At 51.0% G+C, this 16,235-nt stretch overlaps 5 protein-coding genes across 5 annotated transcripts; 1 reads left to right on the forward strand and 4 right to left on the reverse strand.

Moving 5' to 3' along the window:
• Positions 1-11: 11 nt before the first annotated feature.
• On the reverse strand, positions 12-1,598 carry ASPBRDRAFT_53747 (putative cytochrome P450 pisatin demethylase; the record flags this gene model as incomplete). The annotated part of the gene is made up of 2 exons (XM_067627114.1): positions 12-1,398; positions 1,468-1,598. The coding sequence occupies 2 exons, from the start codon at positions 1,596-1,598 to the stop codon at positions 12-14; spliced, it is 1,518 nt and encodes a 505-aa protein (XP_067480838.1).
• A 1,790-nt stretch (positions 1,599-3,388) lies between these two features.
• Positions 3,389-5,413, reverse strand: ASPBRDRAFT_121835 (nucleobase cation symporter-1 family protein; the record flags this gene model as incomplete). Its single annotated transcript, XM_067617465.1, has 5 exons — positions 3,389-3,922; positions 3,982-4,709; positions 4,783-5,032; positions 5,123-5,193; positions 5,314-5,413. The coding sequence occupies 5 exons, from the start codon at positions 5,411-5,413 to the stop codon at positions 3,389-3,391; spliced, it is 1,683 nt and encodes a 560-aa protein (XP_067480839.1).
• A 2,248-nt stretch (positions 5,414-7,661) lies between these two features.
• Positions 7,662-12,208, reverse strand: ASPBRDRAFT_28806 (ribosome biogenesis protein URB2; the record flags this gene model as incomplete). The annotated part of the gene is made up of 2 exons (XM_067622563.1): positions 7,662-12,098; positions 12,191-12,208. 2 exons carry the CDS (start codon positions 12,206-12,208, stop codon positions 7,662-7,664), a joined length of 4,455 nt encoding a protein of 1,484 aa, XP_067480840.1.
• A 410-nt stretch (positions 12,209-12,618) lies between these two features.
• On the forward strand, positions 12,619-13,174 carry ASPBRDRAFT_121912 (MICOS complex subunit MIC10; the record flags this gene model as incomplete). Its single annotated transcript, XM_067617474.1, has 3 exons — positions 12,619-12,702; positions 12,915-13,065; positions 13,125-13,174. 3 exons carry the CDS (start codon positions 12,619-12,621, stop codon positions 13,172-13,174), a joined length of 285 nt encoding a protein of 94 aa, XP_067480841.1.
• Positions 13,175-13,493: 319 nt separating this feature from the next.
• mac1 (putative copper-activated transcription factor GRISEA) lies at positions 13,494-15,709 on the reverse strand. Its single transcript, XM_067626632.1, has 4 exons — positions 15,537-15,709; positions 15,310-15,470; positions 14,707-15,225; positions 13,494-14,652 (listed from the first exon to the last, which is right to left on the reverse strand). Exons 1-4 carry the CDS (start codon positions 15,569-15,571, stop codon positions 13,796-13,798), a joined length of 1,572 nt encoding a protein of 523 aa, XP_067480842.1. The 5' UTR covers positions 15,572-15,709; the 3' UTR covers positions 13,494-13,795.
• Between the last annotated feature and the right edge of the window lie 526 nt (positions 15,710-16,235).

Consider the following 16,235-nt stretch of genomic DNA (forward strand, 5'->3'; position numbering starts at 1 on the left):
TCGGCAGCCATTCACGACGCTGTGGACAGTCGCCTTAGTTCCAGCCAACATTCGTCATACTGCATTTCCAGCCAGCTCTTTCCCCTCAGACTTCCCATGCTTCTGATCTGCCATTGAAGGATGAGTCCCATCACCGCTTTGGCCATTATAATCATTGCGAGATCCTTTCCAATGCAGCCTCGCGGACCCTTGCTGAAGGCTACGAACTTTGTTTCCATCTGCCGCCGGTGTTCAGCATCTCCAACCCATCTTTTTGGTGTCCATTGATCGGCATCGTCTCCCCAAATCTCGCGCGACCGACCCAGAACATAGGTATTCGCAGACACTGTAGTACCGACCGGTAGCGGCATTGACAGGCTGGGAATGACTCCTTCAGCACCCGCCATGATCACTCGAGGAAACGCTGTTGGAAAGACTCCATGAAAACGCATTGTCTCTTTTATCACAGCCTGCAACTCGAGGGGAATTGTGGCAGCCGTTATACTTTGACTAGAGACTGCTGCCTCCCTGCGGATTTTGTCCTGCCAGACCTGTCCTTCTTCCGATCCCAGATGGTATACTATAGCCGTGAGAGCGGCCGCCATGCTCCCGGGGCCTGCGAAGACCATATTCATAGCCTCAGCTAAAACCTCTGGTTGTCTCATACGATTTACATCGCCAACAGGAACTTGGAGCCAGCTTTTCACGATTCCGGGCTTCGGAGATTGGATAACATGCTGGGGATCCCGCATGATTACCCTCTGAACGGCAGCCGCGAGCCCAGCCATCCCAGTCTGTACACAATCTTTGTTGTAGAAACGATTGCGAAGCAAGGAATTGATGACCCAGCTATTCATAAGCCATCCGTACATTGGCCAAAGGGAGTAACTCCATGCCGCCTTCGATATCTTGCGAAGCTGCGAACATATGGCACCGGCGGCAGCACTATCAGTATACGGGTTCGATGCTATAGTTGAGCCAAACAAAATTTCCAGCATTGTGTCCAGAGTGAATCGAGATATTAAAGGAGCCACGTTTGCAGTTGCAATTCCTCTCACTGCCGGGGGTTGTGATTCCGCCAGTCTTGCGAGTAGGATTGCTACATGTTCTTCAATAACAGGCTCATACCTTCCTACCTTTGAACTCGAGAGAGCCGGCCCTAAAACCTTCCGTTTTTTCTGGCGGTGGATGGCATCCGATTTCGTTGAGAATATACTCCCTTCATGTTGGCCGGGACTCCGCCCAAAAGCATAGAAGTCACCCTTCTCAACGGACTTGTTGAATCCATAGATAGCGTCAAAGTCTTCCAAGCTCGAGAAAGAGAGCCAGTTTGGGGCAACACGAACTACAGGACCATATTTCTGATGAAGTTGCTCTTCCGAAAGATGGAGTTCACCGCTCATGAACGTGAAGAATCGCCTTCAGTCCGAACCAGTCAGCTCAAAGGCTCCCAGAATACGCAGGGGATAGGAGTGGGTGAGCACGAACCAAAGGTTCGTGAAGCGGGCCCAAAATGGGCCTGGGTAGGATGCCAAAGGATGTAAGTAGCATAAATAAACTAAATGGCTAGCGAAAGCGAGCACTGCAAGCTGGGCTATGACGACAATTAGTGAGGCCATTGTGAGGTGTCAACTCATGGCCGTCCTGATCTGAACCAGCAACACAAACGATTACTTGGCGATAGTAATTTGGGAGGTTATGATGAGCAGTGGACTCCGGGTAGATAGGAGGTGAAGTGTCGAAGACAAGTAAGGCGAGACCAAAAGAGCTAGAGACCCCGCCACGTCACGCGATCTGTGTGATGCACCTTAGAGCCCGCAATCTAGTCGACACTAGCGTAGACATCGATTATATCGTAGATTTCCGGATGCTCCATCTCTGCACTCTGCACAGTGAGACTGGGCTCCAGGCACTGCAGGTCAGCTTGTCGATCCGCTAACCAGTATGGGCAAGTCTGGAGGATACCGACAGGCGACACTCAAAAGGCATATAGTGATATCACGCTGCTCACATACTGTATGCTCTTCTACTCGCACGGAAGACCACCATTTTCTAAAGTATCTGTCTATATGTGGAATAGAGACGGCACACCTGGTTTGACTCTCTCATTTTCTACGTCGACCGCTCTTGAAAATTTATCGGTCAGCAGGCCTTCGCCCGAGTGCTCGCTATCGTAGCCGCACCATGCGATCTTATGCATGTATTCGGCTCATTCTCTAGACCCCTTATACAATGTCCTGAGACTTATCTTGAAGGCCGATATATCAAGCAGAGTCGCTCGGGCTGAGCAGTCTGCTGCCTCGGAGTCAGTCATGGATTGACTGCCCAATTAGCATTGATCTGTCTCAGTTTGAAGCCTTTGGATGGGGGAAGAGGACAGAGCGATGACAGACAAAGGTAGATAAGGCAGAGTAAGACGAGTATAGGACAGAGAATAGAGAGCAGCGGGGGTGTAAAATTGAACCTACCCCATTCAATGACTTCACTTCCCCTTCAACAGACCCAAGTAGACCTTACTTTAGATTGCGGAGCACTATGCTACTGATTTAGTAAATCGAGAGTTAATAGTCCGCACATGCCAACATACATACGCATACAGCTTTCAGCCACGGGCTTGAGTGAGAGAACTTCGTATCCGAGTCAATCATGGACGAAGATTCTCGAGGGTTAGAGCAAGTATATCATGGGCTTCGAAGATCGTAGTAGTGATAGGTGTGACAAATATCCACCTAGTAATTTCGACAGTAAGCACCAGTCTCGTATCCTGTATGCATTAGAATGTACTTTTGACAGTCAGCAATCACAGAGTGAGCAGTGTATTGTAGATAGTAGAATGGCACAGTGTTGAAGGACTGTCCCCCTCCTCGAGAACGCCGGAGTATAATGACTTCCTAGAAAAGAAGGCCCGATCGGAGCGGATCACCAAGTGGGGAAACTGCATCTTGCACTGTCAACGTTCTCCACCTACCTTATTGGGATGAGACATGCTGAGTAGCACTTCATTCTGGGGTATCAATCCTCCACATATATAGTAGTCACTACTTTTTACACCGACATGGTATGAAATGCTGTTCTCATTTCGAGCCCAGTCGTTTTGGCTAGTATCGAAGCAAAGTGACGGGGATAAATACTCAATTTTAGCCTGCCCATGTCGGACAGGATATATAGTAGCACACCTGGTCATACCACGAAGTGGAAAAAGCAGTACTACTACTAGTCATAACTACAAGAGCCTGGTAAGAACTGGAATGTGCTCGCGGTACTGAAAGTGTGAAATATGTTGGGTATGAAGTGTTGATGATTTCCATGGCACTATTGATATGCACCTTTCCACGGAAAAGTAAGCGTTCAGTCATTAGAATACAATATCGACAAAGAAAGAGAGAAAGAAAAAAAGTCATGTCTCGTTTCATAGCACCGACGAAGCGGTGGACTTCGGGTGCTTCTGGTCAACAGGAGCTTCGACGTCCAGCGGCTTGCCCGTCGGATGCTCATCCTCCGGATACACCTCCTGTCCATCCGCTACAGACAGGTGGTCTTCATCAGCGTCAATATCCGCCTCATGCCACTTGCTGCTAGTGGCAGGGATGGGGAACAGCCGCGCCAGTGCGTAATACATGGCGCATGAAACGACAAACCCGGAGAAGTAGTTGATGTTGTAGATGTACTGGGCTCCCACCGGTACGGTACGCCCAACTGCGCCGGCAAACCCGACAATATTGACAAGAATACCTGCAAGATACGAAGCGTATGCATGCCAGGAGAAGCCGTACGTGTAGCGGTATGCTGAGTCAATTCCGACGCTGTACAGATCTTTCACTCGCAGATATCCTTTCCGGACAAAGTAGTAATCGCAAATCATGGGCCCAGCGATGGAAGACAGAAAGATGGAGTAGGCTGAGAGATAGGTGGTGAAAGAATTGGATGAGGACGAAAGTTTCCACTAAAAGTTCATTAGCACCCCCAGTCCACACAAACTCCGAAAGAAAGCAAAGAACATACTGGACACATGCACAGGCCGATCGCAGCGCAGATATAGCTACCGCGTCGGATGTTGAGGTATCGAGGCAGCAAGGCCGTCATATCGGTACCAGCCGAGACCGAGTTGGCAGAAATGTTGGTCCCTAGCTGAGCCAGAGCAAAGCCGGTCGAGATAATGAAGATTCCGAAGCGCTCGGCCGAGCTGGCGCCATCCAAGAACTGGCCCAACAGCGTCAATGGGTTCCACACGAAGTCACCGCCGAAGATGACAGCAGAAGACGACGAAACGATGATGCCGATGAAGGAGGTGATGCCGAACCCGATCGGGATGGTGAGCAGCTGGGACCACAGTGCGTCTTTCGGCGACCGAGAGAACCTCGAAAAATCCGGGTCATTCACGATCAGAGTTGCAAAGTTGCCGAGACAGCTCATGATAGACTTGACTACCGCCCAGGCCAGTGCGCTCCCGTGAACTGTGGCAGGTTGGTGGACGATCGGGCCGATTCCGTTGGCACGTGAGATGGCCCAGGCGAAGAAGGCGATGGCGGCGATGGGAGAGTAGATGGCCTTGACAGTAAAGAGATGTCTGATCTTATGGACCGGAAACCAGAGGGCCGGCAGTGACAAGAGCCAGAACAGGAAGAAGCTCACAAAGTCCTTGGTGGTAACGCCAGAGCTTGCGGGAATATGATTGGGGATATTTCTGTAACTTGGCCAGATTGATTCGATCATCAAGGTCACGCACTCGCCTAGTTTTCGAGATTAGCTTCGCGGATCCGGAAGGGAACCGTTGTACTTTGAACTCTCGTAGAAAGAACTCACCTCCGATATAGCCCTGAACACCGTACCAAACGACAGCCATTGCCGCGCGGTTGAAGACGGGCCAGAAAGAACCCCATATTCCAAAGCTGGCTCGACATGCGACCGGGAACGAGATGTGATAAACTGCACCAATGCGACCGGTCAAGCAGACAAAGCAAGCGGCGATGAAATATCCGACCCAGACGCAAATCCAGGCCTGCCACCAGGACAGGCCGTCGACAATCATCGAGGATGAAATCATCCATGTGTTCTATTATACCCGAAGTTATGTGTTAGTCTAGGGTATGATGCATGGATAATATATGTAATCGATACAAGGGCAGCAGCACGAGGCACTTACAATATTCAAAGAGTCTGCAATCCAGAAGGCGATAAAGTTGAACCATCTCCATTGACGACGCTCGTGTTCGACTGCAGAGGGCGGAAATCAAATATTTGCACACGGTCAGCTTCCAGTGTCCTCTCATTGGATCCGGCTGCACAAGCACGGAGCGTCTCAATGTGATCCGCCAGCCAGTTTCATGATCTCACCTGGCCGCAAGTCACGGTTCGTCAACATCAATTGAGTATTGGTCAACCCGGGCTCCGTAGGCACCTCGAACTTTTCGATCCATTCTTTGATTCGAGGCATCTCTGGCCTATGCGGTATGTCAAGTAGACGACAAAATGTGAACCAAATGATGCAGCGACAGTATGTATCGGGGAATATCGAATAGCTATGTAGTAGTAGGTTGATTTGTCGAGGTACGGGGTGGAGGGGGAGGAGGACAATATTCTTTTAGGGCTGATGAGAGCAGAACCACCGGGGTTATAGGCTCGCAACAGAAAGCCACAGAGGAACAGATGCTAAGAGAACAGAGGTAATAATTTCTTTTACGAGTTCCAGTTCCGACCGTCAATGGGGGTGGACGAAGAGATATAAACACTCTTGTCTGTCTGGGCGTATAGTAAAGAAGAACCGGAAGGCACTATCATCGGCGTCATCGCCCAGCGATCGGCCAATCAAGGCGAGTGCTGAGACTGATATGGAGCGGGTTCCATCATGGATTCTGGGCTGATAATGGCGGCTGGTACGCCAGCATGACACCCGACTGAGTTATTCATTCACCCATGTTTCTGTTTTTCCATTTTCTTTTCTTTGACACAAGATAAGGATAAGAAAATTTTGGGCCAAAAGAGGGCCGGGATCGACCTGGACAGCGCCACCCATGTGAAGCGAGCTTATCGCCCTCCATGGGCCGTTTCTCGGACGGGCTAGTGAACCAGGAGCGTGCCCCCAGAAAGGGCGATAAACATTTTCCATTGCTCGATCGGGTCAAGTAAGAGTCAACGTTATCAGTTGTTCGAGGGAAGATATCGGGAGTGCTCTGCTGTTCTGCATCTCCACTGGCCCTCCGCAATCAGTCCGAGCCCGGGGGTGCCCCAGTTCGGTCAGCGACTCACAGGCGTTCACGGATCCGCTAGTGGCTAGGGCCTATCTAATCGCAAGGCCGGCTGACTCGATGCCATCGAGTAAAAGGATTGATTTGAAACAATCAGCAAATGGTGATGTTCCTGTTTTTTTCTTTTTCATTTTCGTCTGTCTCCATTGTCGGCTGATAACCGGTTCCTCTCCCGAAATACGAATCCGAGGTTCTCCTGCAGAAGTGATCCGGATGGAGCTTGACAGTTCCCCAATGAAAAGGGGGAGAAAACACGTGTGTGTAAGTGTGGTCAGGTGGTGGTCACCTGATGTGCATGCAGTTTGGCTGCTATCTAGTTATTTAGTTAAGTTACTGACTCTAACTAACTAATGCTAATTATTCATTCTCAGTTGATTACTTAACTAGTTTAATGCTGGAGACCCTTATTTAACGAACTAATATTCTGACCATGATGATCGACCACAACCACCTCAAATGCCGTTCGCGGAGTCTACCTCAACTACGACATCATACTCCGGGGTATATCATCACAAACTATCCGTAGTCCCCCCATACTAGTACTCCGTAACATAAATCCATTCCCGTCATCTGCGCCTCTTTCTCTCCAATCCCTGGAAGAGACACTTACAACCAGTTCTATCCATCACAACCATCCACGAAAGTTGGGAAGAAGAACAAGAAGACGAAGAAATGCAATCAAAATCCCTCACAACATACCTCATACAGACTGTCTAGAACCAACAACCCCCCCCCCCTCCTCCATTTCGCTCATACTTACTACCTCACTGCTTGTCCCTAAACTACCAGCAAGCAACATAACCTTTCTCCCTTAACCAGAACCACATTCCCACCCTACCTTTATCTAGCCTCATTAAACTCAGAGATCCCAGTTCCCGAGAAGTCAAAACTGCGATCGGATCGCTGAAAGCGTGGCTCAGGGCGGTGCCATACACGTCATCCCGAACCTCTTGGAGGGGGGGAAGAGGGGGTGTTATTAAGGTAGTAACGAAGAGGGAGGTGGCGTGCGAGAAGTTTGGATCAGAATCTTGAAAAGAACTTGATCCTTTTCAACATTTTATTTATACTGTCTCTTTTATTGTTCGGCTGCCGGGGTTGCAGTCTCAGGCAAGAAAGCAAGGCATTAATGTACTTTTGTACGGAATAGAATAACTAATCAGGTGCCGTGAGTCATAGAGCAAAGCTAAGAAGGCAGTAGAGTTGGAGAGGGAGGTTGGTAAAGCGACCGGCAAAAGTACACACAACACTGGGGCATGATTGCTAGATAGAGTAGTTGATCACACGAAGGCAGAGACAATCCATATGTTCAAAATCATTATAGATTTCATGGTGCGCGCACCGAAGCACAGCACCCGTTAAATCTAAATAACTAAGTACAGAAGAAGTGTGTATGTAAATGCGATCTATGCCCACTACCGAATCTATATGCCCATTCCTTTAGCCCTTGTTCCACTTGCCAAACTTCACATAATCATCGTACAGCGACTTGAACACCGCCCGGCCAGACACATCCAGTCCCGCGTTCATGGCGCGCATCGTCTCGCGCGACATCACATCCAAGACTGCGTAGAGACCAGGGACAATGGCGGCCTTCACCTCGGGTGCGAGTGTGCCGCGCAGAGAGCTCTGCGTATACTCCATTATCAGGTACTGAAGGTACTGTCCTGCAATTCGCTTAGCTTTCTTAGTCTGATCGGTCAACCCCTCATGGCCACCTGCGGACTGTGCCGGTCTCGACACGGCGGATACGGTTGGGTCGCACAATGACGTGAGGAGACGAGTGAAGTGAACTGCGTGCGACGCCTGCAAAGGAGCAAGCCAGTATGGTTGTTGACCGAGTTTCTTTTCATGGAGCATGGATCGACTGCGCTTCTTGGAACGAGCGAACAAACAATCCAACAGTCGTTCGACAGCAGGCAAGATGAGGTGGAACCGACCTCCGAGCTTCTGACGGTGGAGACCCAAGAGGACTCCCATCAGGCGACACAGGCGGATATAGACGGTTCCCGCGAATTCGGGGTCGATGCAAGGTCCCGACTTGGAAGCACACACTGCAATGGACCCCAGCAAATTATCGACGTTCCACTGCGTGACACAGCGAGTGTAATTGCGAAGAAGAATGTCTAGGCATTCGGTCGCAAGAGTAAACTGTTCGATGGATTTGTTGCGGGAAAGTGATTCGGTCACTGCGGTGCAAACCAACGATAATTCTTTGGCCGTGATGCTTTCTTTATCCTCGACTGGGGGCAACGAGGCAATAGCCAACCCGGCAATGAGCATATGGTACTCCGCATTCTCACCAACAAAGCCTAACTCCCGCACGTCTCGGATTACTCGAGTCAGCTCTTCCACAGACATGGACTGAAACCTTCCAGAGGTGGACCGGATGAAGAGCCGCTGTTCCTCGCTGTACATGTGCTGCAGCGGGAGGGCCTCGGCGCATTGAATCACGGGTTGTGTAATGCTCTTTTCAGAGCCGCGCCCGGCCAGGACGCGACGTCTTATAAGTCTTCTCAGCGAGGAGCCCGAATCAACTGACTTCTCCACATAGCTTTCAATCTTTGACAGGAACTTTTCGACCTCGGCATGATCCGTGGCAAGGTCCTCAAAATCTTCCAGCGCATCCAGAATCTTGATCAGGGTGATTGTCTCTTCCAGCTGCTGTCTTTTGCACTGATCCTTGACAGACTTCACTTCCACAACCACCAGATCGAATACCTTCTGTCGGCAAGCAGCAAGATCTGTCTCGTCGAAGACATTTTCGAGCTGCTTACGGTGGTGCCACAGCTGAGATAGAGAGATCCTCAGATAAAAACAGTCCATGGAGTCACGGTCAAGACTTTGAAGTTTGGATGCTTTTGATGAGACCTTGCGGTACATCTTCTTGAACAGCTTGTGACGCTCTTCGTCGGATAGAACAAGCAGCTTAGCTATGACTGCTCTGTGCAAGTTGCGGAAGGCCTTCATGATTTGGAGATCAACCTCGCTTCCCTGCAAGGTGACAGCCTTGGCAATTGTCCAGACTGGCTCCCAATTACTGGTGACGGCCGCTGCAGATTTAGGCATATCAGCCAGCTTGGCCATCAATGACAGCATTCCAACAGTGACTTCGGGGGTGCTGTCTTCCTGGACAATCACCTCCTGTAAGAGATCCAGTAAAATCGCTCTCTGGCGGCGCACAACAAGTGGGGCAGGAATCCGCTGCAGGCTCTCAACATAGAGTTTACGATTCGTGATGTCCTCCTTAACCCGGCTCGAGAGCACGGTAATCAGATCAGACGCGATGGCCGGAGCGTTGAGCAAATACTCATGGCAGACGACGCCAGCCCAGGCTTGAAGATATCTGAGCTTAGGGCTTATAGTCTCCAAAGCCGACGGTGATGATTTGTACTGAGACGTTGCCAACGAAAGGATGTGGCCAAACAAAGAGCGTCTAGTTTCAGGCTCAATCCGATCCCAAGCATCCGGGCTCCTGACAAGCGTCAGGAAATACGCCAGGGCAAGAGTGTCCGGCCTGTTCAGAGTCTCAATGCGTCCATTCCAGGGTGATGCAATCGCATTCAAAGCATCTTTGTCGGAGATAGACTTGACCAGCTCAGTTATTTGGCTGGTGAGTGATTTGAACTCATCGTTGTTCAGGGACCCCTTGACGGCGGCAAGTGTGAATTGATATGCCTCGAAACATTCCAATGGCGCCCAAGGCTTTTGCAACCGTTCCTTATGGTGACGCTGAATGGTGGCTGCACTTGTGTCGACCAGGTTCATAATCGCAACTCCAAGAGCATTGTCGGTGGATTGAACATTATTTTCCAGAAGGTTCCGAGCGAGCCGCCACAGCCGCCATCGCCAATGCAAGTTTTGTTTCGACGACAGAGTTGATGCTGCGGACTCGATGACAGAGCTTAAGGACTCGTTCTTGTCCGCGAAGCTCAGGTCACGGTATCTGAAGCCAGACTCTAGGATCACGAACTGCGCATAGGCGCCGGGCGCATCGGCAATCTTACCATCCCCGTTTCTAATCTCCACCGCGGCTGCCTGAAGTTGCGCGGCTGCATGTGTGTGAGTGAGGGAACTTCGCATTACATCGCCATATGCATTGCACACGTCATCGTCCTCCCAAACAATGAAGGATTTCAGGTTCTTGTCTTGCGACCGGGCCTCTTCAACCTCGATAAGCTGCTCGTACCAAAACTGCATGAAGGTGGGCAAGTCTCGAGCGGCCACGAAACCTCGCAGCAGAGGAATAACAATGCCGTTTTTGATGATCTCGTAGCTGCCATCATTCTGGGTCGTGCCGCTGCGCCAATACGTGAAGATCTTCTCCAGCAGAGCCTCCAGCAACTTGGTCGAGTCACTGAGACCGGAGTTTGGGAGGAAAATATCAACACCGAGCTCCACAAGTAGAGACGTAAGATTCCATTCAATCTGCGACAAACCATCCTTGAGGAGTCCGGTGTAGGAAGCATGAGTGAGCAACGTATGTAGAGACAATTGCACGTTGCGGACAAGAACCACACGGAAGAGTCGCTCCAGAATCCCGACAAATTCAGGAAGGTAAGTGGTTGTATTTTCGGATTTTACAACCGAGAATGCCAGCTCCGCAATAGCAACAAACAGAGTCTCCAGCCACGGCGCCTCGTGTGTCTGTCTCCGGAAAGTGTCTCTGGGCACTGAACGAACGGCTATATCGAAGAATTCAGGGAGCAATTCCGCGGTCTTCCACATAATCTTGTTTTGTACAGTGGTGTCCTCTGCAGTCTCTGTCGGGCATTCTGGCCCGCAAAGAATAGGTCTAAGCGTATCAGAAATAGGCTTGACAGGACTCCAATCCGGTTCACTGGCTGAATAGTCGATACCTGCACCTCCTCGCTCGTAGAATCCCCCGCGTGTCGGTATGACCACGTGCAAAGCAATCAAGCGCTCCACCCCATGCAGCACGTGAGCTCTCTCATCAGTGTCGAGTCGAATCGACCGAACAGAAACCTGGAGTCTGAGCGCGCTCTGGAAACAATGCTTTGCAAAGCATTCATTACTCAGTGCCTTATCCGAATCGTCCCGACGAGAAGACCTCAGCTCCCACAGCTCCAAGACCGCAGGAAACACGTATAGGAGGTGTTGTAGGTCCGTCGTCTTGCGCGCATGGGAAAATTGTGTCGAAATCACAGCAGCCAGTCGGAAAGACTTTTGCAGCGTCACCGCGTTTGACTCTGGCTCACCCTTCAGAGCGTGCTTCAGATGGGAGCTTGCAACCTCATCCACACCCAGAGTCCGATTCGCCAACATAATCAGGCTATACAGGCAATCCAGTGCGCGAATAAAAGCCAAGAAGCACGAAATCGGCGTGCGTGGCTGGTCGTCAATATCCATGGCGTCAGCTTCATCGTCGCCGGCCCTTTTCCTCTTCGTTCCCTTCTTGTCGTAATCGCCATTGCGGTGCGGAGAATCGCTCAAGGTATGACTCGATTCCGAATCGGAGGGCAGTAAATCAGTCGTCCCCGTCTTCAAGGCAGCAAACACATCCTCCTCCAAATCGGCAACGGCTTGGTTGAAAATTGCTAGGAATTTCTGGTCCTTCAGAGTCGTAGCCAGAGTCTTTGGCGGGATCAAGTCGATCAACTGTCGGAGGAGGAGAAACGAGGTAGAGTCGACGCGATAATTCTTGCCCGCCCGCAATTTCTTCAACAGCCACCGGAGCACCCATTCCTCCTTCGGCGCGGCATTATTCTGGACGTGAGGGGTTCGATTAATCTCGGGGTGACTCGCACACAGAGCTAGATTCAAGCCGATGATTTGAGCGGCTTCGTCCAGCTGTGTGGTCGGGGACGCGGTGCCTTTCTCGAGGCGGAGTAAAGCCTCCTGTGAGGAGCGCGGGCGCTGTATAGAGAGAAAATAATCCCAGCAGGTTAGCCGAACACTCAAGTTGCATACAACCAAAAATGCCTGCGCGACCGCGAGTCAACACATACCTCCGCGACTGAAGGCATCTCGGATGAGACGAGTCAGATCGTAAAGTACCGGTTTCCCCAAGATCCTCGGTGCCACCGCGTCAGCACAAATCGAACATAGTCCGAGGGGTGTTGTTCGTCCTAGACGTTTTTCTGCGGGGACCAGGAGAGGGATTCCTTAAGGTCGAAAAAGTTGAAGACTGACGCCAGAAAGCGGAGAGCGCCCTGCCTAGTTTTTCCGACCGCCTTTTAACCCGGCAGAGCTCGAAACGTCGCTCCCGACCAGTTCGTCCGCCCATCGACTCTCCTTCACTTTCTTGAACCTCATTCCTTTGCACATTTCCCCCCCTTCTGTAGTCCGTTGCCGAAGGTCAGTCAGTCCCTGTCAATCCAATTGACCCTTCATTTGGGTCTCTGAATTAATACTTGGACATTCAGCTCTTATCGCCATGGCCGACTCCAACGAATCCCAGCCGGTCGCACCGGTCCCACGCTCCACCAAGCCCGTCAGCGAGGCCCTGCTGAACGAAAAGGTACCTTACACCACCATCTGAAATTTCCATCGATCGCTTTGTCCCGTCTGGAAGTTAAATAATCTGTTGGCTGGGTCCTGTCATGGAGCCTCCGGACCTCTCCGCCCTTGAACAACCCATCCGCAAATTGCAACTGCGGGACACACACACATATGTCATCGGGAAGTGTAGTCAGTAGTGCTCGGGCTAATACGGAACTTCTCAATGCACAGTGGGATCGCGCCATCTCCTCCCTCATCATCCGCTCTTCCCTCGGTCTCTCCTTCGGTGTTGTCTTCTCCGTGCTCCTCTTCAAGCGGAGAGCTTGGCCCGCGTGGGTTGGTCTCGGCTTCGGTGCCGGACGTGCTTGGGAAGAAGCTGATGGTACGTTGATGCCTTCTCTCGAAGCACAGTAGAGAATTTCTCTAGCTAACGTTCTGCAGCCTCCTTCCGTCGGGGCGACTCTCCGGTCAGAGATGCCCTGCGTAGGTAGAGCAGCTCCGGCCTTCATTTCTGTATGATACCTGTATAGCTGGGAAGGAAAACGAGCTGCATCAAGAACCTCTTTCGTCTTGTTTGAAATGGTCTCTCTCTAGACTTTTTCCTACTTTAGCATCCAATTCATCGTTGTGCTACCACCTCCAACTGTTGGGGCATCTGTAACGTTTAGTAGCTATTTGTTAGCATTTTAGGACCGTCTGTATGATCATGCGATCACACTACAGAACGTTAGGGACTCTGCCCGGTTTACTGCTTTCAGTCCAGATCAGGATCTCTTACGATAGCTCCTACGGAAGTTGTGCCAATTAGCATAGAACAAACGGAATCAAGGGGGAAATAATGGCTCGCAGAGCTTGGGAAGGAGATTGGTCCGTGACTTTTGAGGATCTGGAGAATCGCAGGTGCTGGCTGATGAATATATACAACAATAGAGAGAGCAAAAGACTTGGCATCCTCTATTACCAACATCTATGTGAAAGGGGTATCATGAACAAGCATTCGGTCATCCGAGTAAGAACTTGATCGCAGGAAAATCGGAAAAAAAAAAAAGGCAGAAGGGTGTGGAGAAGGTGTTGGAGTCCCGTTGCAACCCAGTGCAGATAAATGCAGGGTACTACAACATAGAGCTCGAATGAGCGACGTAATCATTCATCACGGGCATTTGAGACGTGCTATGACCTGTAGCGTTCGCGGAGAAAGCTGGAAGATTCATCTGGTCCCAGTTGCTCTCGGCCATGGTGGTGGGTTCAAGAGGCAGTCCATTGTGCCCGCTGTGCGTGAGACAGCCAACACAGGTACAGTCATTACCGCACTGGCAACTTCCAGTCGTATCAGCGCAGGCACTAGGCAGCCCCACTGGGTACTCAAGAGTATAATACTCTGACGGTACCATCAGTTGTTGGTGGCCTAAATAATCCGCAGGCGGGGATGAATAGCCATTATTTACATGGCCTGAGTCCGTACTCTGTTGAGCATATGGGTGCATTGCGACGGGGTGAAAGCCGTCGCCCAGAGAATTTCCGAAGTTTGTGAATGGATACTGTAATGATGAGAAATCTGGGGGTTGACTCTGCAAAGGGGAGCCTCTATGACTGTTCAGCCTTTCGGGGCTCTGCTCATCATCATTGAGGGCCACCAGGAGCCCCATCTGTTGGACATGCTGCCGGGTTGTGTTGTTGAACGGATGAGATGCGCAGCCCAAACATTGACAACCATCACCACAGCTGCAGTCGTGGGCAACTTCGCTAGCAGTGATTGCTGGATTTGCAAGGGCACCCTGCGTGTTTTCCGACGGCGGTTGCGAAGTTTGGTTGCTGAAAAGTTCATAATTGTTGAATGCATGCGGATGCTGAAAATCTAGTGGCTTAGACCGAAGTTCTGTGGCAGGCCCGGCCATCGGGAGAAAACTGGAGTCGGTCACGGGCAGTGCGAAAGGCTGCATGTACTGGCTCAGCTTCGCTGCTTGGAAATCTTGCCATGTTGAAACCTGAGGAATAGAATTCGGGGTGTATCGTGCGTTCTCACTGTCATAAACTGGAGGGTGGAAGTACTCAGGGCCGCTAAGAATGCTGCCTTCCTTTTCGACATCTTGTGCCGCCGGCTTGGACTTCCCACAACAAGAACGTTGAACCGCAGGAGCTCGGACATCCGGAGCTAAAGTCTGTGGGGAGGGCTGGGGCTTGCGAGAGCAACAGCTGCCGCCCTGTGGCACCTCATCTTCGCTGGCACGTTCGAGGGCCTTGTGTGAGGGAGCCGGTTCTTGCTTAACGATATCGTACGAGCTGCACAAAGGCTGTTCCTGAGCCGGATAATGAGATGGTCGGCTTGGCGTTCCACGCTCCAATTGCTGACTTCCAAATTCTGGTATGGAGTTTAAGGCTTTGGTAAGATTCTCTGGGGCCGTCTTGATCTGCCGTTTGATGGGTTTCTGAACTTTATTGGGAGCAGCAATTGGCATCGGAGGTGCAGAGATCGGGGTAGTTGAAGCAGATTCCGCCGCATCGGCAGATACTTGGTACACTGGTCTACACAAGCAAGTTGAGCCTGGCACAGTCAAAGTCAGTCACTAGAGACGCGACTACGAAGCTGAAGGATAGACGATAGACCATATCTATAGCCCATACCGACCTTTCGGAATGCGAATCATGAACGCATATAGTTTCTGGCAGCTGCATGTTCCCTTCGGATGAGGACATCTAGCAAGCGGTCGTCCGGCCTTTGGGACCTTCATCATCATTCTGTCGAAGTGCTGGCATTTCGAGGACCGATGGCCACGGATACATGGCTCACTAGTGCGAAGATCTGGTTAACAAAGAAGCCTCCTTGTCAGCACCAAGAGTGTGTATGTGTCATACCATGACCATTTGGCCCCTTCTTCATCGAGAGGCATGGTAACAAGCTCAGAGCAGCATCAGCCGAGAGTGTGCCGAATAGTGAACCAAACAGAGGGCCTGGGCTTTCAGGTAGGATAAGTTTGCAAATAGCCTTACCCCGCCCGGAAGTCTGATCGTACCACGGCAGCAAGCAGGCTTTGGTAAGAACTCGGTCGATCTCAACAAGAGAAGAAAGAAAGAAAGAGTAATAAGCAAGGTGTTGCGGCACAGATAATTGCGCAGCAAGTCTACCCAGGAAACCGGTATTCCCTCGAAGCGGAGGTGGTTCAGGAATGACAGAGGCTGGAACGGGTTGGACCAGTGACGGTTTCGAACGAGCGCAAGGTCACCCGGTGGGATGGATTCCAGAGGCGGGGAAAAAGGTGACGGACAGACCGGCGTGGCCGATGGTTTGCTGCTCAGCACAAGGACAATGCTGCAGCAAGAGATCACAACCCCGCAGGAGGTTGAATAATTTAGAATTGCTGAGGGAATACCGGGAGGAGGGCAGAACAGAGAGCGAGAGTCGTTGGAGGGCCTCCGTTGCCGTCCGAACGGCGGAGCAAAACTTGGCGATAAGCCGATAAGAGAAAATTAAACACGCGGCATCCCATTGGCAACCTCAGGCAGCAAATATCTATTTAATGCCTGAGGCATACACAAGGTGCACCTGCGCGGGCT

The sequence above is a fragment of the Aspergillus brasiliensis genome (assembly GCF_001889945.1).
Source record: "Aspergillus brasiliensis CBS 101740 unplaced genomic scaffold ASPBRscaffold_4, whole genome shotgun sequence".
Lineage (NCBI taxonomy): Eukaryota > Fungi > Ascomycota > Eurotiomycetes > Eurotiales > Aspergillaceae > Aspergillus > Aspergillus brasiliensis.